Source organism: Bidens hawaiensis, unplaced genomic scaffold, assembly GCF_021521415.1.
Source record: "Bidens hawaiensis isolate Kalapana, Puna unplaced genomic scaffold, B.hawaiensis_p1.1 tig00419429_1, whole genome shotgun sequence".
Taxonomy (NCBI): Eukaryota; Viridiplantae; Streptophyta; class Magnoliopsida; order Asterales; family Asteraceae; genus Bidens; species Bidens hawaiensis.
This window is the reverse complement of record NW_027504857.1, coordinates 10,087-35,143: the sequence shown is the minus strand read 5'-3', so window position 1 is coordinate 35,143 and position 25,057 is coordinate 10,087. Positions and strand designations below refer to the sequence as shown.

Sequence of the window (25,057 nt, the reverse complement as noted above, 5' to 3'; positions counted from 1 at the left end):
TGGGCTTTTTAAGTTTTTATCATCATTTTCATTGCACGTCTTCTCACATAGCATTAATGTAATCGTTTGATAATGTTATTGACATACACTCGGATGATGACAGTGTCAATGAGTCAGTTACCAGTGGTTCTCCAGCGTTGGTTGAACGAGTGACGCCGTCGACTTCGTTCCTTTGATCATAAATTTTGCACTTAAGTTTATGATATGTTTGAACCAAATAGTATCCATTTTAATTCAGCTTTGATTTTCTAGTCTTATTCCGATACAATTGACAAACAGACACTTGTTTGTATTTGTTTATGGGTCAGAAAAAACCACTATACTTTGGGCATCTGAACACAAAATATTGTATTCAGGCAAATTCTTCATATCAGATTGAGTCACTGAATTGTGAAACTAAAGAATTGCATAACATTAGTCTCACTTATATGTATGATGATTAGCAAAATTTAGGCACCAAAGAAACACACATATTGAATATAATACAAATTCATTGATAAAATATGTTGCAAAAGATTGAAATATGATGCATTCTACAATCACAACACGATCAAGAAACTCGGGTCTATACTTCTTGGATCTCATCCAATGCATAGTTGTTGGTTGACACGTTTGCATAATTCACTTTGTTAAACCTCACAACAACCGGGTACCGAGTCTTTGGGTCCTGCATATCATATCATATCAAATCACATACTCCATTAACACATTATTTGTACACACACGTGCACACATATATTATAAACTTTACCTGGTCTACGGTCACAACCGATCCCACTCCTTTGAACCAATAGGACTCCTTCCTTAAAATTCTCACCTAAGCATTTACATAAACTTAAAAGTATTCACAAAACAAGATTTTATATAATTATAATTACATTATATCTATATGAACATATTGTAGGACATTTGTCACGTTTTATTTAAATATAAAGATACACTCTCTTTGTATCATTGGGAAATCGTAGTACATAACTACATATAATACAAACCTTGGCTCCTCTCTTGGGTCCAATTGGTGGTGGCTTGGGCTTCTCTTCCTTAACCGGTTCAACGGTTGCAGCCGGTGGTGCGGGTTCTTCGGTCGCCTTTACAACGAGTCTTGAACCTCTAGTGTTTTGAATTGGTAACGTGACCATATTGGGCTTGAGTGAGGGGGTGTTAGAGGTGGTGACATTTGGTGTCACAACAAATCTTGTAGCAGCAGATGCCATGCTACAACTTGCCATTGCTTAATTTTGATATTGAAGGTGTGGAAATGATGAACAAAGTTGATAATTGGATGTCAAAGGGTTTTGATGTAACGAAGGTTATCTTTTTCTTGGAGAATATTGTTTTTTTGAGTGAATGGTGTTGGTTTCAATTGGGACAGCCAGTGGTGTGTTGCCACATGGGTGATAATATCCTTTGGTTGGATAATGTTGTCCCACGCCATTTGGGTTAGAAACTTGACCCAATCACTACCTATCTAAATCTCTATTGGATCATGTAATATTCCAATTTTGGATAATCCTGTTCCAGTTTTGGTCCTACTAATGGAGTCAGAAGTATTTACTGGAGTATTTAGTTAATTACTTTAAACCTGATTATTGATTGTAACTTAAAAGGTTTTGAGCTTTCACTTTTTTAGTTTTTGTTCGACTATTGATTAAATATTTAAAATATTCCCCAATAAAGATAATTATGGACCAAAAGCAATATTTATAAAGCAAATACTGGTTACTAATTAACAGTTTTCTTACACAACTCTATTTAATATATTTGTTTACTAGTTTGAGACCCGTGTATTACACGGGCAATTAATGAAAATTTAAATATTTAAACATTAAGCAAAATACAATCAAGAACACATTTGTCATATATTATTAATACAATTACAAATTATATTAATATTTCAAGAATTACAAAAAAAAACATTACACAAGTATTTTATAAATAAGAAAAAATTTCCTTGTACACAACATTTGTTGTTGTATTGGTCAGATTACCTTGTTTATCAAGAATCAGAATCTTTAGCCCACTCCTGCTTGTAACTTTTGACAACGCGACGTATAGTTGTCCATGTGAGAACACGGGTTCTTTTAAGTACAAACCTACCCTTGATAACGATTGACCTTGGCTTTTGTTTACGTCATCGCGAAACATACTGCAAGGGGAAATTGTCGTCTTTGAAACTTGTAGGCTATTTTGTTGTCTGATGGAGTCAGTGGCGATCTATGAATCAAAACTCTATGACCAATGTTAGTTCCAGAAATAATTTTGGCTTCAACTACACGAGTACCTAAAGATATAATCTGTAGTCGAGTTCCGTTACATAAGTCTTCTTTCTGGTTAAGATTTCTAAGGAGCATAACAGGAACACCAACTTTTAGCACCAGTTTGTGGTTTGGTAGTCCGGATATTCTTAGACCATTAAGCAGTTCTGGAGAGTATAAAGCTGTATCAACAGTGTCATTGATATATTCTTAACTGCATATGGTATCTGAACTTAAGTACTCGACTTCATCACCTGGAAAAAACTTGAGCAAACTATCATTAATCTCATCACCAATTTCGTTTGTTGGTGCAAGTATTGCTCTATCCTGAAAGTAATGTTGGTTCTCGTAATTCTGTAGAATATCAGGATATACAAAGTCAAAAAGTTTTGATATAGGATCAACTGAATCTTTTATAAGTAGATCATCAGGTATATCTATCGTTGCAACACCATCATTAGGACCGCCAATATTACCTTCACCTATATCTAAAATCCATTTAGCAAATAATCTGGTTTCCTCAACATCAGATGACGGCGTACCCATAGTTAACCTTAGGTTTTTTTGTTAATGTCAAGACATTGCATTCACTCCAAATGTAAGAAGAACATAGAGAGGCGTTTACGATGTCTTGTCTAGTGCCCTTTTGAACTACAGGTAGAATTTGTCGAAAGTCTCCTCCAAATACAACAACTTTTCCTCCAAATAGCAAATTAGAAGATAAAACATCTTTTAAAGACCTGTCAAGAGCTTGAAAGCCATGTTTGTGGTGCATTGGAGCTTCGTCCCAAATTATTAATTTGGTTTTTTCTAATAATTGCGACTCATCTGTACCTGGATCCATGTAGCAAGTAGAATCCTCATTAAGATTTATCGGAATATGAAACCTGGAATGTGCTGTGCGACCTCCGGTTAACAATAACGAGGCAATTCCACTTGAAGCAACAGTTAGGACGATTTCGCCTTTTGATCTTATGGCAGTTAATAAGGTCTTCCATAAATACGTTTTTCCTGTTCCACCATACCCATATACGAAGAACACACCCCCTTTATTCTGTTGAACAGCCATCATTATACGATCAAAAACATTTATTTACTCATTAGTAATTGAATTAAATAGAGTTTGGAACTCTAATTTTTGCAAGTTTTGATCGTATGTCAACTCTTCTTGAATCAAACTATTAGATGCAATAGATATATACTCGGCATCGGGGAAAGGCATGGTTTGATATTTTCTTAAGCTTGAGTTGTTGCGTAGCAAGATTTTTTCAATCTCAAATAAAGTGAGGTTTTTGATTTGATCTTCGGTTAGCGATAACTCTGTTAAAATAGAATAACGAATTAATTTCCAAATATTAATGACTATATATATAGATATAAAGATTGTAAAACTAACTACCAAAGTATTAATACCTGGTGACTTTAAAAGACGTCGTTGGTTGTAAAGAATGTCATCAGAAAGCCATTTCCAAGTATTTATCCAGACATGCTCTGGTCTAGAAAGGCTGTCAGTTGACAACATTGTAGCGAACAACGTGCGTACTCCGTGACCCAACGATGAATGGCTTGCCTCTTCAATTGCCTCAATGTATTCTTGATCATCTTCTAACAATCCAAGAGAGTAGCAGGCGTCTCTAAACGAAGGTTGAAGACGACCGTTAACGGTACGGATGTCTTCAAACGATTGTGGACCTTTAACTCTATTCAAAAGAATTCGTAAGAAGTACGCTTCCCCAGCTGCAGGAGACACGGCATGAATTCTTCCTATGGAAAACCCCGATTTTCTTCGTTCCCAACGACAGGGTTAAGCATGCCAAACAAATTCAGTAGGTACTTCAACGTAAGTCAATTTACGCGCGCTAGCATAATTTTCGTTGCACTTCATCCAACCAGTAAACATGGAAGAGGAGACGCTCTCAACTTTTTCCAAGACATTATCAAGATCATCATCCGCACCATAAACTACATGTTGTTGTCCAGGAAGATGGAAAGGTAGGCGGGTAACAGAAGGCATCCTGTAATGGACATCATAGCCGAAAATACGCCAAGTTGCCTCAGAAGCAGATAAATAACGACAATCATAAAATTGTTTGATCTCATCGACCTCTGGTTGTTCCACGTTTGCTTGTGTTTCGTTTTTTGAAAAAAAAAACAGTAGCTCGATCAGGTCCTTTGTTGATGTATTTAAACAAATACTTTATAGATGACGCCTAATTGCACCATTCAACATTAATGTGTGCTTGATATCGTTTTAATAGGTACTTGTTGTAGGGGACCACACTTCTGTTATCTAATTGAATGTCTCCTTTTTGAACAAATTGACCTGAATCGCGTCTTCTATACTGGGGATAACCTTGTGAATCGACAGATGTTGCATCGCGAAAATTCTTTGGGAAATTTTTTGAACATTTGTTGTCAAACATGCACGAGCAGGTCGGATTATGGGCACCACATGGACCGTGAATCATCAGTTCACTCACAAGGTAATGTAATTCAGGGTCCTCATTCTTATCAGGAATCTCCGCAGAAATAAAAGGGTCAACGTGTTCTACATCGGGAAGCTTATGATCGGCATGCATAAATAAACACATATGAGCATGAAGCAAACCACGCTTTTGAAATTCGATTGTATAAACAACTGCATGAAAATTTTTGTTTATAAGTAAAAATTTTAACGGGTTTCAATTATATGTTTTTATAAAAACCGTAATCTATCTTATATTAGAAAATACGATGAAAGAAACATATGTAAATGATTCATATCTGCTTGTACTTTGCCAAGGACCGCCTTATCCTTCAGGTCTTTTAACAGGGCATCAAGCTTGATTTTAAACAATCTCCACAAGATTTCGGGCCTATCCTCTGAGTTAAGAGTGGTGTCTTTAAGAAATCTTGTCATCTCGGGTCACTTTGGGTTGCACGTTATTGTTATAAAAAAATCAGGGTATCCAAACCATTTGCACAGTGTCATAGAATCCAGGTAGTTTTGAGTCATATATCGAGCACCTCCTGTAAACGACGAAGGTAATATGACGGTGCGTCCCACTTTTGAAACACTGGATGTTCCCTTGTCTCTTAGATTCATGAGGTTCTCGTACGTTTATGATCTTAGTTTTGTCTGTTGACTACGTATAAAAAAAAGCCTTTTCGCTTTCAATCATCGTATACGCGTCAACTAAAAACTGTTGTAACAACCTCCTTGAGTTTAAAAGAATTGAGAACTGATTGATCCTATCTTGAATCCTAAAGGCGAACCATTCCCTCATTGTAGTAAAAGGCCGTTTGCTGTCATCACCCTCGTTAACACCTCTATGATATATGTCAACTCGATAGCCATCTTCACCGTTAATAAATATGATTGGATATTGAAGAGGGACATATGAAGGATGTAGCTCACTTATAGGTATTATTTTTCCGCCCATGGTAGTTACAAGAATATCACGAGGCTGAAGGGAGTCAGAAATGTCTCCTACGATTAAAGCTGCAACCTCAGATGTTGTTGGTAGGTTGTAAGTTCTTCCATCCTTTTGTCGATTTGCAATAAGACGTAGTTTTAAATCAATATGAGGGTTCTCTTGCAAAGAATCTCTTACCATTCTATACGTCTTAACTAAAACATTTTGTGAATCTGACATTTCTTTCAATCGTTGAATAATCTGAAGATCCATTGCTTTTGCAGCCTCAGTTGACATATTCTTAGAGTCACTGAAAAACAACATGAAACACATAAATATGAATATATGCCCAAATTCTAAAAAATGTAATATCGCATGGATAAGAAAGTGACGTGGTACTAAAACAAAGAAATTTTGTTGTATACTTGTAAGTGTGATTACATACCCAAATATTTTTTGTCGGTTTGTTAGCTCGTTGTCGGTGTCATATATGTACAACTGTGAGAATTTGGCTTTGCATCTAGGTTCAGGTTGAAGGCTTCCAATCGAATGATAATTTTAACCACTCAACCTGAATACAGATGGACCTTTTCCTCGATTAATGGTAGTATCGATTTTACCTCGCATTGAAGTAAAAGAAAACATCGAGTTGTAACGTCTAATGTTTTTCAAAAAAATATTTGCTTGTTGCGTCAATGCCTCGAAATAGGTTTTCATATTCAGGGTTGGATGGTATATATAATAGGTAATTCGACCTTCCCGTAACGGCAACAAAGCGAGTAACTTCCTTTTGCGTTTTTGTTTTGTCCCCTCTTCGCTTCATCTTTCCAAAGTTTTGCATGACATATCACACATGCAACATTTTGATTACCATGATCCAAGTAATCTGATTATAATATTATAAAATTAATAAAATAATGTAATAAACAAACTATATAAGGAACAATGTAAGTAGTAGTTTTTTACCAACCTTTAGACACGTCGGAATAAATATCAACAGCAAATACTTGAGGCTGTTGATTTGACTCATCTGTCGTTTGAGAAGACTGACTTGTACTTGAAGACTGGATATTTGATGTGGTTGATATGTTTCTACCCCTTTTCATATCCATTAATGTTTTCCTCGATCTACGATTATCTTGTGAGACGGAAACATCAATCTGAAAACCTAGAGTTCAAATAAATAAGAAAGGAATACTTAGTTTTAGTGATTATAAGTGATGATTGAAATTGAGGAGAGTAATTATGTTACTCTTGTTTATATGTTTGACATATGCAGGAGACTGACGTAGAGTTGTTGGTTGAATGCCTGATGACGATGAGAGACCTTTTCGTTTCTTGTTGTCTAAATTTAGCTTTTGAACCTTTCAGGCATGTTGAGCATTGGAAATACCCAATATATTACCTATATGTTTTTATTTGCATGAAAAAAGTAAATGGTACATTGAAACTCAGCAGTGGGTATAATAAACTGTTACGTAAAAAAAAGTTACTAACCATTTGTAATGTCTTCAAAAGGTCTTCTTGCATTTATGACAGCTAAAGGCAAAAAAAATAGAAGTTTAGATTTATTATATTTAGAATTCCTAAATATTTGAATTTGTATGGAAAAAAGTAGATGTTAAATGGATAACCAATAGTGTGTATAATAAACGATAACGTAAATTACTAACCATTGGTAATGTCTTGAAAATGTGTTCTTGTGTTTTCGACGGCTAAAGGAAAAAAAATACAGTTTTAGTATAGCTCATATTTTTTGTATTAAGATTTAAGTTAGTGATATTGGCTTCGCGTTGTTTAAATATAGATCATAATTAACAAATAAGTTATTGAAAGTGATATATTTTTGTTATAATATAGAATTAATACCATTGGTAATGTCATAAAATGGTCTTCTTGAAGTTCCAACTACAAAAGACAAAACATAAACAAAAAAAAGTTATTTGCAATAGTAAGTCTTAAAAAAAATATGTTCCTATTTTATTTATGAATATTAGATAACAAAATTTTATGATATAAACTTTTGTTGGTTAATGTAAAGTCAAATAGGGTACTCCTAGTTAATATAAAATAAAGAATTCTTAGTAGGATAACATAATAATACTATTTATTGTTTACCAATTTTGTGATATAAACTTTTGTTGATTAATGTAAATACAAATAATTTTGTAAAGAAATAACAAAATCATAAACCATAACAATTAAAACATGAAATAATTAAATCATAAACCATTAGAATTTTATATTTAAAATAGTGCATGCATAAACCAAATAAACCCAACTGTCGATAAGTACTAAAAATTCAAAGCATTCAAAACAGACGATACGAATAAATTAAAAATGGTAAAATGAGGGTTTTCCTCATTTTTCCATTTTGGGAATCAAGAGCTTGGGCTTGCTATTTTGTTCACCACCAACAGTTGCCACCGAATGAGACTTGGTTGTAGACTGAGTCGGAGGATCATCCACATCATACACATCAATAAGATTCCTTTTCAAAGTTGGAGTTGAGCAGGTCGGGGAAGTCTTCTCATTGTTGGATGCGATGGTCTTTGCTGTGCTTTTTTCCACTGCTTTTAGATTGTCATCGGTCACCGAGATAACATCCTATTAAAGTAAATACAAAAAAGATCTATTAACAAATCTGTCAAATACTAAATATATATGGATGTTGTAAAAAATATTTACTTGTATATTAGTTAGATTGTTTTTGTATAATAGAGGAAAGTAACTTAAAATGAAAAGTGACATACCTTTACACTAAACGTGTCAACGGACGCATCAACAGCAGCGGAGTCGGATTCTTGATGCTATTGAATGAATTAAACAAACGAATTTAAGAAAAATTATATATTTGAATATCAATTGAATTGAAATTTACAAAAAAATCTATATGTTAAAGCGACGTTTGACCATGGAAAGTTTAAAATAACAATTGAAACATACTAAGATATTGATGAAAATAAAATACTAATAATTTTGTAAACTAAAGTTAAAAGCCACAATTGCAGGAGCTATTAAAAAAATGCATTTAATTTCCTAACCTAAAATAAATAATTACATTTGAATTTTCATTAGGTAAATATAGTAATGGACTTCATTTCCAATTTAATCCACTTCTAAATATTTGTAAAAGATTTTAAGATTCCCTAGGACATATTGAAGGAATGTTGATCAGATTATAGTAGAAATGTATAAAAATGGGGGAAAAAATGTATCAATAATTATTAACCATAACTCAAGACAAATTTTGTTGAACGAAACTGATGGTTAGTACCTGGTTAGAGTTAACTTTCTTTGGAAGTTCCGCCAATATAAAAGCATCTTCAGTTATCTTGGATATGTTAATTTGAGAGCCTTGATTAGTCAAGTTAAACTGATTAAGGGAAATCTTGAAAGCAAACAATTTAAGGTTCTTCAGTTCCTCAGGAAATAGGTCCGAATCACGAGGCCCCTACGTATAAATTAGTAATTAACTATTAATAACAATTTATATGTATAAAGTATGAACATAAAAATAATATTTAAATATTTTTAAAACATACATTTATGACTTTAAGCAGCAGTCATAAGCACTAATCTTAAGAAGTTTGTTAGCATGCCCCTCCCATAAACTCAAATCGACAACCCCAGTGGCATCTTGGACAGAAAGATTAATATGATACCTACATATATGGACAAATATTTATTTTATTAAAGATACAACAAAAAGTAGTTGTACCATAGATATATTATTAAAAGAGTAGAATTAAGGACAAAATATTAAAAACCTTGGTATAGCTTCAACAATAGCGCTGTTGCACTTTTGATTACAAATATACTTCCCACGAAACTGATCCAGAATAGGTGATCCCTCAATTTCACCTTCTTTGTTGACTTTATCTTTGACCAACTTTGTGCAAACCTTGCAACTCAAATAATACCATTGCATATATTTCGACATAGGAAGAATCTTTCCACATATAATAACCTGTTTAGGCTGAAAAAACATAGAAAGACAAATGTTAGTAATGAAGTATTAAAAATGTTTTGAACAAATCTATTACCTTATAAAATTCTTCCGAGTTCAATGATTTGACAGAACTCGGTTGAGCTAAGAAACTCCTCGCTAAACGGAACACGAATAGTTGGTGCAGAAAGACGGCTACTTGATGAAGGTTCAGAAGGCAATGAACCAAGAAACCTAAAATGTGACATAAATTTTATACTAATTAACAAAAAACAACGGGTAGTAAATATAAATGAAAACAACACCTGGTCTTGAATTCATTGATTTCAGTTATGTCTTCGTTGATGTACATCTTACTAACATTAAGCGAATTTGAAACAGCAGGACGCCCTTGAAATAAACAAAAATAATAAAGAAGTAAAAAAAATATTTTTTAAAAGGTATCAAAGTTTACCGTTATCAATAAGAAATAATCAACGTATCAAACCTTCACGTATCCTGAATAACCCAAATTGTAAGACCACAACTACTGGAGCTTGATCAGGATTTGACAAAATATAATTTGACATGTCAACCGCGTATGATCCCCATAGAGTTAAAGGTAATTCCTTGTTGTTTCTAAAAAAATGTGAGCAAGTTTTATCATATAAAAATTTAACATTTATTAAAAGTTGAAATAAAAATGAAGTTACCTTAAACCCTTTAATGTTAGATACATCATCTTGGTCTCAACACCATTAGATTTGACTTTGTCTTCAATTGGTTGATATTTAGCTACAACGCCAATCACATCTATATTGCAAAAATTAGATTAGAAATAAGAGATGACAGTTATAAATAACCGATCCATTACCTGGAAATCCAGTCGTAACCGAACCGAAATAACCGAGCCTGGTAAAGAACGATGGTTTGGTCTTGAGTTTTTTAAATAACTATTAAGTATTTGGTAATAAATCAACAACTGTTGTAGCCAAAAGGTTATAGTTCCAAATATGTAATAATCAATTAATCGTTAATTAAAAAGTAAATATAGACCCTAATACATTATATTGGGTAAAATTAAAAGATTGAAAATTTTCAAGCTCATATGGTAAAAATGAAAATATCGAAACCAAACAAAACCCATTTTTTCAAGCTCATATGGTAAAAATGAAAAGATCGAAACCAAACTAAACCCATTTTGAAAACCGTAAAAACCGAATGGCTTTAAAAACCCAAAAACCGAATTTGTAGTTTATTGGTTAGATTTGAACCTAAAACCGACCCAAACATAGTTGACCCAAACAGAATTGATTCCTAAATGTTTTAAAATGTAAGTATATTTTAAAAAAAGATTAAAGTTTGTTGCTTTTGTGTTCTTATCTTTGTCTTCCTATTTAGGGTGCTAAGTATACAAAATGTTGGGCATTTGAGTAGTTATACCTATTTTTATATTATTTTTTTAACTACGAAATTGGTATTCTTTAAATGATAATGATGATGATTTTGTTTACTGGTTTCGATTATTTTTAAAGTTTTCAGAAAAATAAAAGATTAAAGTTCCTTGCTTTTGTGTTGTTATTTTAATCTTCCCATTTAGGGTGCTAAATGCTAAAAAAAATAATAATAATAATAAATTATGCATTTGAGTATGTTTTCTTTCTTTATTAAACTACTATATTGTTATTCTGAAAATGACATGATGATGATGATCTGGTTTTGATTTTATTTTACAACAAACCGTGTCTAAAAATGTATTATGAAAAAATTACAAACAAAAAAAATATGTTTTTTTTTGTTTAACTTTTTAATTAAAAGTTAACATTATAAAAAGTTATACCTAAAAACGACCCAAACAGAATTGATATGTATTTGTATCTATGCATAAATATGTTGTTTAGCCTGCTCTGTTTATATATATAATTGCAGCTTCAGGTAGATAACGATTTGAAGCAGAATGTAAGGTTTTTATTTATATTATACAATGTTGTTCAGTTGTTGCACCATTTTATTTAAGGTTGTATTTTATGTATATTAATAATGTGATCAAATATGTAATATTTATCATAGTTATTAAAGGCGGATCGCCCCTGCGCATGTTTTTTTTTGTTTCTGGGCGAAGCGACGTGATGCCGCCCATGTTGAATCAGTCGACAAATCAGGAAGAAAATCGGCAGTTTATATTATTATTATTATTTTTTTATTTAGTTTGAATTTTGTGATAAATATTTAACAGCTTACCAAATATTTCAGGGTTAACAAAATTAAGAGATAAAGTTCAAGTAGCAGCAGCCGATCACAGGTTTTTTTAATTTTTTTTTCTTTTCTGTTTTACTTTTTTTTTAATTTATGTTATTATGCTGTTTTGTTAATATTCTGTTTTACTTCTTAATATTAAGTTTTTTTAACTTTTGTTTTAGATTAGATTATTAATATGCAGTTTTTTTTAAGATTATTAGATTATTAATATGCAGGTTTTTTTTATTTTTGTTTTAATTATTAGATTAGTAAATTCAGTTTTGTTTTAGATTATTATATTCTTATTATGCTCGCCTTTTGTACGCCTGTCGCATTTAATAACTATGATATTTATTTATCTAGCTTTTATTATATTTATGTACAATAACAATAAAAGTCTCAGCTTTATAGAAAACTACAATTGTGATACAAATATATGACATACATATAATCTTACACTACATTAAATATCGTATTAATATTAACAATTAATATGTATAACTAACTTTCCACAAACACACGTAGTTGGGTTAGATTAAAAATTACAAATTTCATTATTTTTAGATTAAATATCACAATACTAAAAAGGGTTTTGTTAATACTTACCAACAATGGTGTTCGGTTTAGTAACCATGTCAATAAGATCATCAATGCTTTGAAACTTGAATCCGTGTAAATCGCCACCAAAATCTTCACAACGTGTAACAGTTGACTTGAGGAAGAGATTGACCTTTTTGTCGTTGTCCACATACTTGTATTTAGTACCGTAGTCACCAACCGAAACATTCTTGATGATGTAACATGCCTTTTCAGCTAAATATCTCTCAAACTTGTATATAAATCTTTTTAGTATGCTCCCATGGACCATGTTTCCCTAGCATATAAAATGAATTAATATCAATTAGTAAAGGCAATATAAATGAAAATATCACAAAAACTAACACATATATATGTAAACACATAACATAACATACCTCTTCATCAATTAAGACCATGTCAATGGAGATTAGTTGCTCGGGTTTATCAAAAATATGATTTTCCCAAAGTCGGATGACACGCACACGGATGATTGAGTCTTCCATACAATCCTTTGATGAGGGAAGTTGATTCAGCATAATGATTTTCTTGTCACCGACCGATCTGTACTCCGATAATTGAAGGTAATCATATAAGCATATGAAATAATTGAAAGTAATAGTTAAGGAATGCAAAATGGGAGGAATATGAAAAAACACATACGAACCTGTTAATTGCCATGTTTGCCATATTGTTCTGGAGTTGATTTGGGTGTGTGTTAGATAGTAGATGTTGTGTGTTATATATAGGATTGAAAATATTTTGGAAATAATAAATAAGGAAAATTGGTTGTTAAATTTTTAATAATATTCCGCAAAAATTATGGAATATTTGAAGGAGTCATAAATTTGGAGATTAAGTTGACATGTTATTGATAGAAATTAATTTGAAAATTTAAAGATATTATTTTAAAAAACGAATTTATACCAATTTTTTCTCGTCGTTAACCGATTATGTGTTATTTAATTCAGGATGATGTGAATTCGAAATCTCGTCTTTAACCGATTCTTTCGTTAATTAATATAATTACACATCTTTAGTTTTGGTTAAAATGAGTTTATAATATGAAAAAAAAAAAGTATATTTTAATAAAACTGACCCAAACAGAGTTGACCCAAACAGAATTGATACCTAAAAGTTATAACAAATTATATGTTAATAAAAGATTAAAGTTTGTTGTTTTTGTGTTCTTATCTTAATCTTCCTATTTAGGGTGCTAAGTATAAAAAATGTTGGGCATTTGAGTATTTACACCTTTTTTTATATTATTTTTTAACTACTATATTGGTATTCTGAAAATGACATGATGATGATCTGGTATTGATTTTCTTTTACAACAAACCGTGTGTAAAAAGTTATTATGAAAAAATTACAAACAAAAAAAATATCTTTTTTTTGAAAAAAGTAAATAAGGAAAATTGGTTGTTAATTTTTGAATAATATTTCGCTAAAATTATGGAATATTTGAAGGAGTCAAAAATTTGAGGATTAAGTTGACATGTTATTGATAGAAATCAATTTGAAAATTTAAAGATATTATCTAAAATACAAATTTATACCATTTTTTCTCGTCTTTAACCGATTATGTGTTATTGAATTCATGATTATGTGAATTCGAAATCTCGTCTTTAACCGATTCTTTCGTTAATTAATATAATTACACATTTTTATTTTTGGTTAAAATTAGTTTATAATATGAAAAAAAAATCCCAATTTTATTAGAAATATTACAATATTATGAAATATAGTATTGATTATTTGAACTACGTAAATAAGGAAAATCGGTTGTTAGAATTTAAATAATACTCCCCTAAAATTAGGGGATATTTGAAGGATACTAAAATTAGTGGATTAAGTTGACCAGTTTAGTTATATAAATTAATTTAAAATTTTAAAGATACATTCCATATAAATTTCTAAGTTAACTAATATAATTACACATTTATTTTGACCCAAATTATTTGTAATATCTTTACTATAATTAAAGAATACCACTTGATGAAAATTTTAGAATTAAAATTTTAGCGACTTTAAATCATATCTTGTCATGAAAATTTTAAAGAAACATTCCATATAAAACTGTAAAAATATCTTTTTTTTTGTTTAACTTTATAATTAAAAGTTAACCATATAAAATTGTAATGTTTTAATATTATTCCGTATCAAAATTTCTAACTGCAAAAACAATATTAGGTGGTAGTTGTACCTGATTAGCACCTTCTTAAAGGCTTCAACTTCTTGTTCCAATGTCCATACCATGGTGCATAGACCTCTAGTAGAACTGAAAAACCAAGTTTAAAACAGTTAAATCAATATGCCAAATATTTATATGTGTAAGTGTTAAACCAAGTTTAAAACAGTTAAATCAATAGGCCAAATATTTATGTGTAAGTGTAAAACCAAGTATAAACTTACCATTATTTTCAGAATCCAAAACCATCTCTTTAAGGCTCTTTGTAACCACCACCTTAACTGGCTCGACATTAGTTTCGGGGACCTCCTATGATTTGATATGTGGACGTGTTATATCATTTCAATGCTAATAATACCAATTAATAAAAATCATTAAATATGTACCGTAAAGTCATATGCATATATTTCTCTTCATCTCTAATGCGGGCCAAATTTGCCATCAAAACTGGCCATACAAAATTCCTGCAACAAAGTAACCAGAATAAATTAGGCATTTGAGTATGTCTCCTTTCTTTATTAAACTCTTCTCCGGTATTCTGAAAATGACATGATGATGATCTGGTTTTGATTTTCTTTTACAACAAACCGCGTCTAAATAGTTATTATGAAAAAATTACAAACATAAAAAATATTTTTTTTTGTTTAAGTGAAAAAAAAGAACAGCGATCAATTTTTTCCTCTAGTTAAATAATACCAATCAATGCATTATTGTTCAAAAATGTAACCCTGATGTTATGCTATTGAAGAATAGAGTGAATGTTCAGATGCAAAAATGAACAACAAAAAAGTTAACAACATTCATAATCAAGCTCTTGAACTAATTATATGACGATATAGAGATCAAAGTTTACTTTTCATAATCAAGATGTTGAACTATTTTTTGCTTTTAAATGTCATACTATGCCAAAATTTGCCCTTTCCTATTTACCCAACTTAAAGCCATTATCCCTATCTTTAATTGATTTATAGAAAAGTGACGGTGGAGATAATTCATTCTAGGAAATTTAATGGTTAATCCCATTACAAATGTATCTCTGTCTTTAATCCCATTACCCTAACATTTCTTTAATCCCAAATCATGAATATAGGGGTAGAAAAAGAGACAGAGATACATACAACGCCGGTGGCACTGACGGTGGAGACAGAAAACTTCTGATCCGTTATGTAATCCCGCGTTAACAGATCTAAACACAAACACAAATTAATAATTAGGTAACAGATCTGGTTGAAACTGGTCCCAACCCTTGTTTTTGTAAAATTTTGTTTTTAAATTCGAGTGAAATTTCTTTCAAATATTGTGTTTGCATTGTGATGATTTTGTGGATGCCAAACATTCCTTGAATCTAACTATCTGAACTGACTGAATTATAAATGTTAATTATCTAATACTATATAGTCTAAGTTTAAAATTCATTGATTTAAAGAACAGTATCCAGTTGAATATAAACATAAAATGTATTATCTTGACATTATTATGACAACTACACACATTTACATTTCTGTTAAGCTTATTATACTATGATGTAAATGATGGACCGTTTTGAGAACTCCTTAACAGATCTAAACACAAACACAAATTAATAATTAGTTCAAACAAATTAATTAGGGCGAATTGAATATAATAGTGAATCGAATTGAATTGAAATACCTTTGGCTTTCTTGCCAATATCGGAGAAGAGTCCCGGTCCGGTATTCATATTTGGCTTTGAAGGAGAGTTTTCGATCGATGGATGGATGGAAACCGGAAAGAGGTTGTGGAGTGGCGGTGCGGCCAGTGGTTGTAGGAGCGGCCGTGGAAGGGCAATAATATGGATAGGGGGAGAGTTTTGTGATTTAGGGTTTGGAAAGAAAGAAAAGGTACAGAGATCCGAATAATATTAAACTGGGTGGGTATTGACCCATATCATTCATATTTTTAAAAATGAGTTAAAAAGTCTAAGAATTGATGAGAGGTTGATAAGTGACGTTTATGGGTATGTTGGCAAATCTGTTGGGTTTAGTACTAGTTTCTTTTGTGAGTTAAAACTTAAAAGCATGTTTGAGATTTAGTTTGTAAAATGTTTATTGGTTTATTGATGTTTTTAAAAGCCAATAAATTAAAATGTGTTTGGCAATCACAAAAACTTTTTTTGTTTTAGCTTTTTAAAAGAGTTAAAAAAGACAATAAACATTTTTCAAACTCAATCCCAAACATGCTTTAAGTCAAGTGAGTCAACCATGAGAAGAAATATGTTTTATGGTGTTTTAACTTTTAAGGGTCAAAAGAAGAAAATTTATAACTGTCATCTATCTTTTTTTATTTAGTAATCATTTTTTTATCAGTATAGATTTATTTTGAATACTTTTATTTCAAGTTATCATAGAGGATTAGGTGGATAAATCTTTCTCTTTTATTTGTTTTTGTTTTAGGCTTTCATGATGTGATAATTATTGAAAAGAGAGTGACAACAATCCTTTTTATCCAAATTTGACATAGTTATGGGTTATTTTCCTTTCACAATGATTCCGGCATTATTTGGTATAAGAAGCTTCTTAGGGTCGAGAGAATGAATCACACGATGAACACCATAGTAAATCAAAATCACACATTTGCTTTAAATTTTCATAAATTACCCATTTTGTACACATTGTTTATTCATTTGTTACCCTTAGTAGACGTCCGTTAAATATTTCTATCAAGTTCATGCAAAATTATCTTATCAGCCTTATGTTTATATAAACTAAAAAGAAAAAGAAAAACAATCCAACCCCACCCGCACTCGATCTCTCTTCCAGTGCGAGTGGATGAGCAAAGAAGCATGGGTTCGTCTTGAATGGAGAAAGCTCGGCCATCGGGTCATTTAGGGTTATTAGATTTATACAAAAAAGTATAAAGCGTGTGAGAACTAAAACCTTGAGTGATCAAGTACATGAAAGAGATATTCGCAAGGTAGAGACTGGAGACGTAGAATGACGACTTTAATTTAGTTGTTGGTATTAGTTAAGAAGTTTTTTGTGTTTGGAGATGGAGCAAGAATAAAATACAATCGATTCCAAATAATCAAAAAAAATATTTTCATCTATGAGAAACTTAAAATCATCTCATCAAGAGACATAGTAAATTACACTAATGGTCACCATGGTAACTCAAAATTTCACATTTCCTTCATTTTTTTTAGATATTGCCTACCTTTTACTTGTTTCATTTATTTTCTTTTAACTTGTCACATCGGTGATATTTTGTTATTTAAACGGATGTCTTGTTAAAAAGGTGAAAGGGTAAAGTTACCATCACTAAACCGTTTCCAATTTGGCGCCAAAAATTGAATCTGCAACTCACATATCAAAAACTAGGGTTTCTGAATCCCAAATTTCAAATCAACGATGCGTCAGAACGCCAAGAAACCCAAACCAAACCCTAACAACAATCCACGACGCAATGTTCGGAGCACTTCAATCAGAGCTATCATTGGAGACCGTCGTTTCGATCAATTTCGCCGTGTAAATACCGATGGAGTTGAAGGTAACTTGAGTGTTATTTGTAATTCTGAATACGTATAGTGCTGGAATTGATTAGCTGAAGCTGTTGTCTGGTCATTATAGGTACAAAGAAGGTTAAAAGAATGGAAGTTGGTGATAGTGAAGTTCATGATATCCCTAATTTGGGACAAAATGGTTCTTCTAATCGATCGGAAACCGGCGGTGATCCGAGAGGTGAGTCGGCATATTTTACATTGCATGCATTTCATTAGCGGTATTGTTGGTAGCATCCATTAGCGGTATTATTGGTAGCATATTTTACACTACGTTTAAATATTTCAAACAAAAACACGTAAATTTACAATACTGAGCCAAAAGGGGGCGGGCGGGGCCACCTTCGGGCCACCAATATACTCATAACATCAATTCAATGTTGAAGTTACATAAAACACTAGGTTAGAAACCTATGTATTACACAGGTTAAATAGTTGTTTTAGTTATTTTAAATAGCGTATCATAGACCTCGGGCGTTTTATAAAAAGTTAAAGAATATGACTTATGGTGTAATTATAGTATTTACAAAATTAAAGAAAATTATTATTTAATAGGAGAGAGGTGGAAAATCAAAATCTAGACTTCACTAGAAGTCGACATGTGGGATCCAATATTTAATAGGAGAGAGAGACATCAAAACCGACTTTTAGGTGGCATAAAAGGATGTCACGTGTCATCCATAATTTTTATTTTTTAGATATAGAAGATTTGGAATAGATGTTTGCAATGAAACTTAGCTTCTTGTATCCTTCCACTTGTTGGTGATGTTGTAAGGACTTTATGACTCCAGGTGGCTGTGGAGATTTGGCTGCAAAAACTTCTGAATATGCGTTTTTTAAGAGAGTTAAAGAGAATGCTTGTAGTGATGTACATGAACATCCAAATTCTCATGACAACAAATTATTAAGCAAAGTTCAACACAACCATAATTTCACAAGAGAAGGTTCTCCATTAATATCTGATATATTTGATGCTACATAAGTTGTCTATACTCTATAGGTGAGTATTTAGTACTTTCTGACAGTTACAAGTTATACTTTGCAGAGATGCCTAATGTGCAAAAAGAGAGCATTACGTATGCTAGATCTTCATCGCCCAATGAGAAAGAACAAAATGAGGCCCATTATTCCTTTCTTTCACCCCCGTGTCGTGGATCAAAGAATTCTGGTGAGAATATGTGATCAGTCATGCCTTGTCAATTAATTAAGGATTACTCTTAATAGTTCTTAAGGCAAGTTTAAGTTATGATGTGATGCAGCGGTTGATGGCGCAAATGTTCAAAATGTTAGGCCTGGTTTATATAACTGCTTATCTCCATCAGTGGGCGGCAAAATAAAAACCTCTGGTAAACATTTGTTGATTAATATATTGTATTGATGCGGTCTGTTTTTAGTAATTCTTCAGTTAACATAGCTTTTTAGCAGGGAATAAAGGAGTATTTTCTGCAAAGAGGGAGAGGTTACGCTACTTGGCAGCAGATAAATCTTTATATAATGTCAGTGAGCTCTCTTCAGAAGGGTTAGTTAATTCAACAATCTTAATTGTTCCACATCCTGACATTTATTAGTTAAACATCTTTGATTAGTTATTATATATCAGGTTTGATTTGGTATCTGCTCTCATCAATAGGATACTCCCAGTGGCCCAGGATAATAATGTATGATTTGAATTCATATAATATTCTATTTGATATGAATATGTTGGTTTGTTTGCTAAAAAGCTGGCATTTTGCAGACTCGCATAGATCCTGATCAAAATGAATATGATTCTAAATACAAGCTGCATCCTTTTTCTGATTTAGAATCAGCTGCACAAATCAAGAGTCATGAAGCTTACAAAAGAAACTTAATGGAGTCTAAAAAATTATCATATATGGATGATGGTTTTTGCAGAGCAACAAAGCAGCGCAAAGGAAAGAATCTTCTAGAATGGAATTCTACAGATTCGTTTTCATGTGATGATGGTTTTCGCAGACCAACAAAGCAACTCAAAGAAAAAAATCTTCTAGAATGGAATCCTACGGAATCTTTTTCATGTGGGCCTTCCTCAAATTATATATCATATTTGGATGATGGTTTTTGCAGACCAACAGAGCAACTCAAAGAAATTAATCATATAGTTAGGAATCCTACGCAATCTTTTACATGCGGGCCTTCCCCAAGTCATAGAATTCGGTATAACTGCTTCCAAACAGAAGGTTACAATAGAGAAATCATCAAGTCTCACCATAGATCATGCTTGGATATCCTGGAATGGAATCCTACTAGCTTAGAATCTAGTAGTCAATATAATCACAAGCGTGCAGCTAGCGGTTTCAGAGTTCAGAACTTTGGCATGGAGGATATTGTATCTTTTGGTGAGCCTCTTCGTGTACATGATCCTAGAAACTTCCAAGAGCTTGATGAATCCTGTCTTTATGCCGAGCCTAAACTCTTGGAACAGCCACAAAGACTCTTGTTGGGATGGGATCACAATAGTGAAAAAGATGAGTCTTTTTTAACATCATCTCCTTATATCACTAGACACATAAGAAAAGAACATTTGCTGACATCGTCAATCTCACCGTACACTCCAAAGCATCTTATGGCTGTGGAGGAAGATTGCAGCATCAAATTCCCATTTCAAGATTGTAATACGTGGTGCTTGAACGAGTCTTTAAACAAGGAAGAAAACCGTGGTTCAGAATCTTTTATGTTTCTGATTCAGTCACCTGCCAGTAAGCCCCTAAGCTTTCTGGACACAGGTTTGCATTCGCTTTCTGATGATGAAAATGAAGAGAACTTTGTGTACGGTTCAGATCCGTTTTTAAATAGTGGTGTGAATGATTATGGTTCATCTAGCTACATGGAGTCATTTTTTGATAAACGTTTTGACCGCACTGACTACCCTTTGCTGCTTCATGATTCAAGCAGGGATGATGAGTTTTAATGACATGTAATCATGTATAGTGCTGCTACTGGATCATTCCAAATTGTTTAAAATATTTTCGGGTTAGTGACATGACATAATTGTAATAGATGTTTAGAGCAGCTGCCTTTACAGTAATATAGTGTTGTTAATATTGTTTTTTGTTAAATGGTATCTATTTTAGCGGTGTGCGAAAACTGCAGGCCATCAAAACCGATTTAACGGAACCAGGAGCAGATGGGTACAGACTATAATCAGCCCATTTCTGTATTTTCAAAATAACTTCAGTTTTTTATGTAAAAGAAAAAAGGTTTGAAAACAGATCAAAATAAAACAAAATTAGATGTTGAGAGTGGGATTTGAACCCACGCCCTTTCGGACCAGAACCTTAATCTGGCGCCTTAGACCAACTCGGCCATCTCAACTTTGATACATTTCTGACTTAGCTTTCGTATATCTAATTGTGTTTCTTTATTAAATCAGTTTAAGTGAAAAAATTACTAGATAATAATTAACAATAAGAGTAACATGGTTTTAATAGCCTTCTTGTTTATTAACAAAACGATGTACAGTATCTATTTTAGCGTAATCTTGTCAACCTAATCTAATGTGCTATAAATATACTCATCTTGACTATCCAATCTGTTTTCAGGACTTGAAATGAGATAAAGGTAAAAATATATCATCAATAGCAAAGAATAGAATAAATATACCTTATAAATAATATTAACTGTAATATCTCAGTCATATATAGCACACTCCTCACTAGTCAGAAACATATTAACCTATTAGTGGTTTTTTGACTAGATTATTTTATTTAGACATGTCTTGATCTTATTAAAATGCAATGAGTTGTCCTTTTACTCACACCGATTTTAATTGAATGCAAAAGGTGAGTTCTAGTTCACAAGGTACACGTTCGAAAGCACAAGTACTAGTGTACCACATAAACAAACCTTGTCACGTACAAATCAATTACCATTGTGATAAAGTTTGCATACTTAATACTTAAAACCCAGAGGCAAAAGGTGAGTTCTAGTTCACAAGGTACACGTTCGAAAGCACAAGTACTAGTGTACTACATAAACAAACCTTGTCGCGTACAAATCAATTACCATTGTGATAAAGTTTGCATACTTAATACTTAAAACCCAGAGGCAGTATACATAAACAAACATAAGGTCATTGGCAATCAAAGGTGGCCATACAAACTTAGTTCAATAAGTAGAACACATTATGATTATATCATATTCTATGCATCCTATAATCGAATATATAATAACTCAAGAAAAAAGGAGTTAACCGCTGCAAAACAGAGCACCGGGGACCCCCAAAAAACCCGGCATATGTTTCAGGCAAAACACATAAACCAGATCCCGAAAGCTGCATCCGTATTGTGTTATTTTCACTGCAATCCGGGACCTATTTTCATTCAATGTTTTTTTTCCTACTTTCACCAAAAGAACCATCTTCTTGTGGTTGGAGCTTTAACACTTGCTGTGACATTATCTTCTTTTTTCCTATTTTCTAGTCCTTGCTTTAATGCTTCCATCCTTTTCCTGCGTAATGTTCAATACAATTACGGTATCTCAAAAGTCATACGCAAAATGCTCAAAAACAAATTGATAAAAAAAAAATACCAATTTATTTTATAGAAACACCATCATCAAAACTATTCTATTCAGCAAAAACTTACATTATTAAAGCATTTGTCCTTTAACAAGCATCAAACATAACAACAATCTTATCTAATAATCACAAAAAAACATACGACTGGTCGCGTTTGACTGACCAGAGCATGCATTATTGATAAAACACAGTACTACCCCTAATGCCCAACCATCCTAGAACCAACTGGCCCCTCATCTAAGTCATCTTTAAGATCCAAGGGAACACAACAGTCTTAATAAAATCAAAATTTTCAAATACATCAAAAGATAATATAAGCAAACTTTAGAAAAGATATTACTTGGTATCAGTAAGACGTCCGTGCAAACTCCATCTTTGGCGAAATCCTTCTGCACCTTCAATCCCACTTGCAAGAATCAATCGCCTGCAATGCAGATTATTTAAAAAATACATTATAATAAACAAAATAAGATTAATAATTATGAATTGGTACACAATTAGCATACCTTTCTAAAGTTGTGGTTTCAGTCTCAAGTTGAGAAGCTCGTTCTTTTGCTAAATCTAAAGGCATTGACAAACCTAACTTATACTCGCTATCTTGAAGACGCTGTCTTAACTCCTTATCCTGTAACATTTAATATCATCATTATTATTTCGCAATCCAAACGCACAAACGACGAGAAAATAGGAATCATTAAACATTAAAAAGAACAATACTCGTCTCTCCGCACACTCCCGGTACAACACAATCTCTTCTTGACAAAACGGCTCTATGTCATTAACTTGCAGGCCTGCAACAAGTTTCCAAACAAGCAGTCAACAAACCAAGTCCAAAACAATTAATAAACAAAACGCGGTAACACAACTTACACAGAAACAGGTTTCTTAAGATCCCATCACATAAATTAACACCTTCAAGAACATGAGAGGCAATTTCGGGTGGAATTATAGGCGATGGCGGCCCGAGCATTAAATCGTCTCCCATCAGAACCGTTTCCTCCATCATTGGTTGCGAATCGACTGGACATTCAACAAACAAATCCCACACCAATCAAACTTACAGTAAATGAATAAATTGTCCCAATTGATTCAACATAACACAACATATTAATATTTTTTTATTAAATTGATCCTATAGGTAATAGAAAATGAAGGAACGTACCATCCATGATTGCTTCTTTTGATTAATGTTGCCTGCAAATACAAAATATATTATATGTAAATGAACATTTTAAATTTGCAAAACCCTAAACCCTAAAATACTCAATAACTGAAGGCTGTGATTTACCGGTGTTAAATTGATCGGAGGAGCTGACGTGTCTGACGGCGACGGGAGGTTTTCCGGTTACTTTGCCTCGATTAATCGCTTCTCTCACACTTCCTAGTCGCCACTGCTGTTTTGTGATTTGTGAAAATAAAAATGCGTTAAGATTTTATTTATTTTTTTAAAGAAAGAAATTTATTTATTTTATTAAAATACCTTCTTTTTAATAATAAGTCACTCGTGACCCGGTCGGTATCGACGTTTAAAAGCTTGAACTAAGTAGAGGTTAAGCAAAGTTGTTTGTGAACTACTCGGGTTGAAGTAGACTTAACTTTTTTGAGATCTCGTAAGTCAAAATGAGCGGAGTGTTGCTCATTTACACCCGTAATCATAAGTCTCATGGCGAAGTTTCTCAACCCCCTGTTTTTTTGCGCAGTAGTGTAAATTTACCCGTTTTCGTCCGAATTTTTTTATACGTTGTTTAAATTTAGCCGTTTTCGATCGAAAATTTGAGTCCGGCCCCCCTCATTTGTGAATTTTTAATACATTGTGAGTCCCCCGGTATCTTAATCCAAGCTTTGCAACTAGATAAGTCATAACAAGTTTAACAAGATTTGTGAATGAAAACGTACTTATTATTTATGCAATAATTATACATTTTATTTAAAATATATTGTTGTATATAAATGTGATAAAAAAAACTGATAATATATGGCATGTTATAATGCATAAGCTATAACTACAAATATTAGTATTTTAAATGAATGATTAATAAAAAATAAATGAGTCGAACTTGAACCTGAAATTTTTGACGAACGTAGCTTGATTTTTGGATGCACATTTTGAGAAAAGTTTAAGCTTGATATGTGTGATGTTAAACAAATTAAACACAAAATTATGTTAGCTCTAGCTCGAATTTCGATCACCCAAGGCCCCAAAGCCTTCAAAACTCTCTCATTGTCACTGTTTTAAACATTTGTTGTTGGTGATAAAAAGTCCATCTAAGATGCTTTGTTTATTCCTTAATCATCATTTAATGCTTGTATTAACTAACTAATGATTGACGTGGACGAAGTACCTAGTTAAGCGAGACCAACGGGAACACTATCGTGCCACCCTCGATGCTATGGAAATGAAACTCATTGGGTCTACTCACCGA

At 32.4% G+C, this 25,057-nt stretch overlaps 3 protein-coding genes, 1 long non-coding RNA gene, 1 other non-coding gene and 1 pseudogene across 5 annotated transcripts; 1 reads left to right on the top strand and 5 right to left on the bottom strand.

The window, feature by feature from the left end:
- Positions 1–473: 473 nt before the first annotated feature.
- Positions 474–1,390, bottom strand: LOC143608748 (photosystem I reaction center subunit IV, chloroplastic-like). Its single transcript, XM_077083699.1, has 3 exons — positions 993–1,390; positions 752–817; positions 474–667 (listed from the first exon to the last, which is right to left on the bottom strand). The coding sequence occupies exons 1-3, from the start codon at positions 1,227–1,229 to the stop codon at positions 566–568; spliced, it is 405 nt and encodes a 134-aa protein (XP_076939814.1). The 5' UTR covers positions 1,230–1,390; the 3' UTR covers positions 474–565.
- Positions 1,391–1,913: 523 nt separating this feature from the next.
- LOC143608778 (uncharacterized) lies at positions 1,914–3,260 on the bottom strand (annotated as a pseudogene).
- A 4,751-nt stretch (positions 3,261–8,011) lies between these two features.
- Positions 8,012–15,025, bottom strand: LOC143608754 (replication protein A 70 kDa DNA-binding subunit E-like). The gene is made up of 13 exons (XM_077083705.1): positions 14,970–15,025; positions 14,599–14,673; positions 12,791–12,956; positions 12,423–12,690; positions 10,292–10,391; positions 10,087–10,217; positions 9,903–9,989; positions 9,697–9,833; positions 9,421–9,629; positions 9,225–9,315; positions 8,928–9,104; positions 8,404–8,460; positions 8,012–8,257 (listed from the first exon to the last, which is right to left on the bottom strand). The coding sequence occupies exons 1-13, from the start codon at positions 15,023–15,025 to the stop codon at positions 8,012–8,014; spliced, it is 1,800 nt and encodes a 599-aa protein (XP_076939820.1).
- Positions 15,026–19,152: 4,127 nt separating this feature from the next.
- On the top strand, positions 19,153–19,625 carry LOC143608777 (uncharacterized). The gene is made up of 3 exons (XR_013149322.1): positions 19,153–19,265; positions 19,357–19,443; positions 19,523–19,625. It is a non-coding gene; the product is annotated as an uncharacterized LOC143608777 (long non-coding RNA).
- A 1,724-nt stretch (positions 19,626–21,349) lies between these two features.
- TRNAL-AAG (transfer RNA leucine (anticodon AAG)) lies at positions 21,350–21,430 on the bottom strand. Its single transcript has one exon. It is a non-coding gene; the product is annotated as a tRNA-Leu (tRNA).
- Positions 21,431–22,176: 746 nt separating this feature from the next.
- LOC143608750 (uncharacterized) lies at positions 22,177–24,034 on the bottom strand. The gene is made up of 7 exons (XM_077083701.1): positions 23,923–24,034; positions 23,797–23,828; positions 23,505–23,654; positions 23,352–23,425; positions 23,141–23,259; positions 22,975–23,058; positions 22,177–22,564 (listed from the first exon to the last, which is right to left on the bottom strand). Exons 2-7 carry the CDS (start codon positions 23,801–23,803, stop codon positions 22,459–22,461), a joined length of 540 nt encoding a protein of 179 aa, XP_076939816.1. The 5' UTR covers positions 23,804–23,828; positions 23,923–24,034; the 3' UTR covers positions 22,177–22,458.
- Between the last annotated feature and the right edge of the window lie 1,023 nt (positions 24,035–25,057).

Excerpts from the sequence above, each read along its gene's own strand:
- LOC143608748 (XM_077083699.1), bottom strand. The coding sequence starts at position 1,229 with ATGGCAAGTTGTAGCATGGCATCTGCTGCTACAAGATTTGTTGTGACA. Across the intron at positions 818-992 it reads GACCCAAGAGAGGAGCCAAG|GTGAGAATTTTAAGGAAGGA; the intron begins GTTTGTATTATA and ends GTAAATGCTTAG. Across the intron at positions 668-751 it reads CGGTTGTGACCGTAGACCAG|GACCCAAAGACTCGGTACCC; the intron begins GTAAAGTTTATA and ends TATGATATGCAG.
- LOC143608750 (XM_077083701.1), bottom strand. Across the intron at positions 23,426-23,504 it reads CTTAAGAAACCTGTTTCTGT|GCCTGCAAGTTAATGACATA; the intron begins GTAAGTTGTGTT and ends AACTTGTTGCAG. Across the intron at positions 23,260-23,351 it reads GGGAGTGTGCGGAGAGACGA|GATAAGGAGTTAAGACAGCG; the intron begins GTATTGTTCTTT and ends TAAATGTTACAG.
- LOC143608754 (XM_077083705.1), bottom strand. The coding sequence starts at position 15,025 with ATGGCAAATTTGGCCCGCATTAGAGATGAAGAGAAATATATGCATATG. Across the intron at positions 10,218-10,291 it reads CTAACATTAAAGGGTTTAAG|AAACAACAAGGAATTACCTT; the intron begins GTAACTTCATTT and ends ACATTTTTTTAG. Across the intron at positions 8,258-8,403 it reads TTGACACGTTTAGTGTAAAG|GATGTTATCTCGGTGACCGA; the intron begins GTATGTCACTTT and ends TTACTTTAATAG.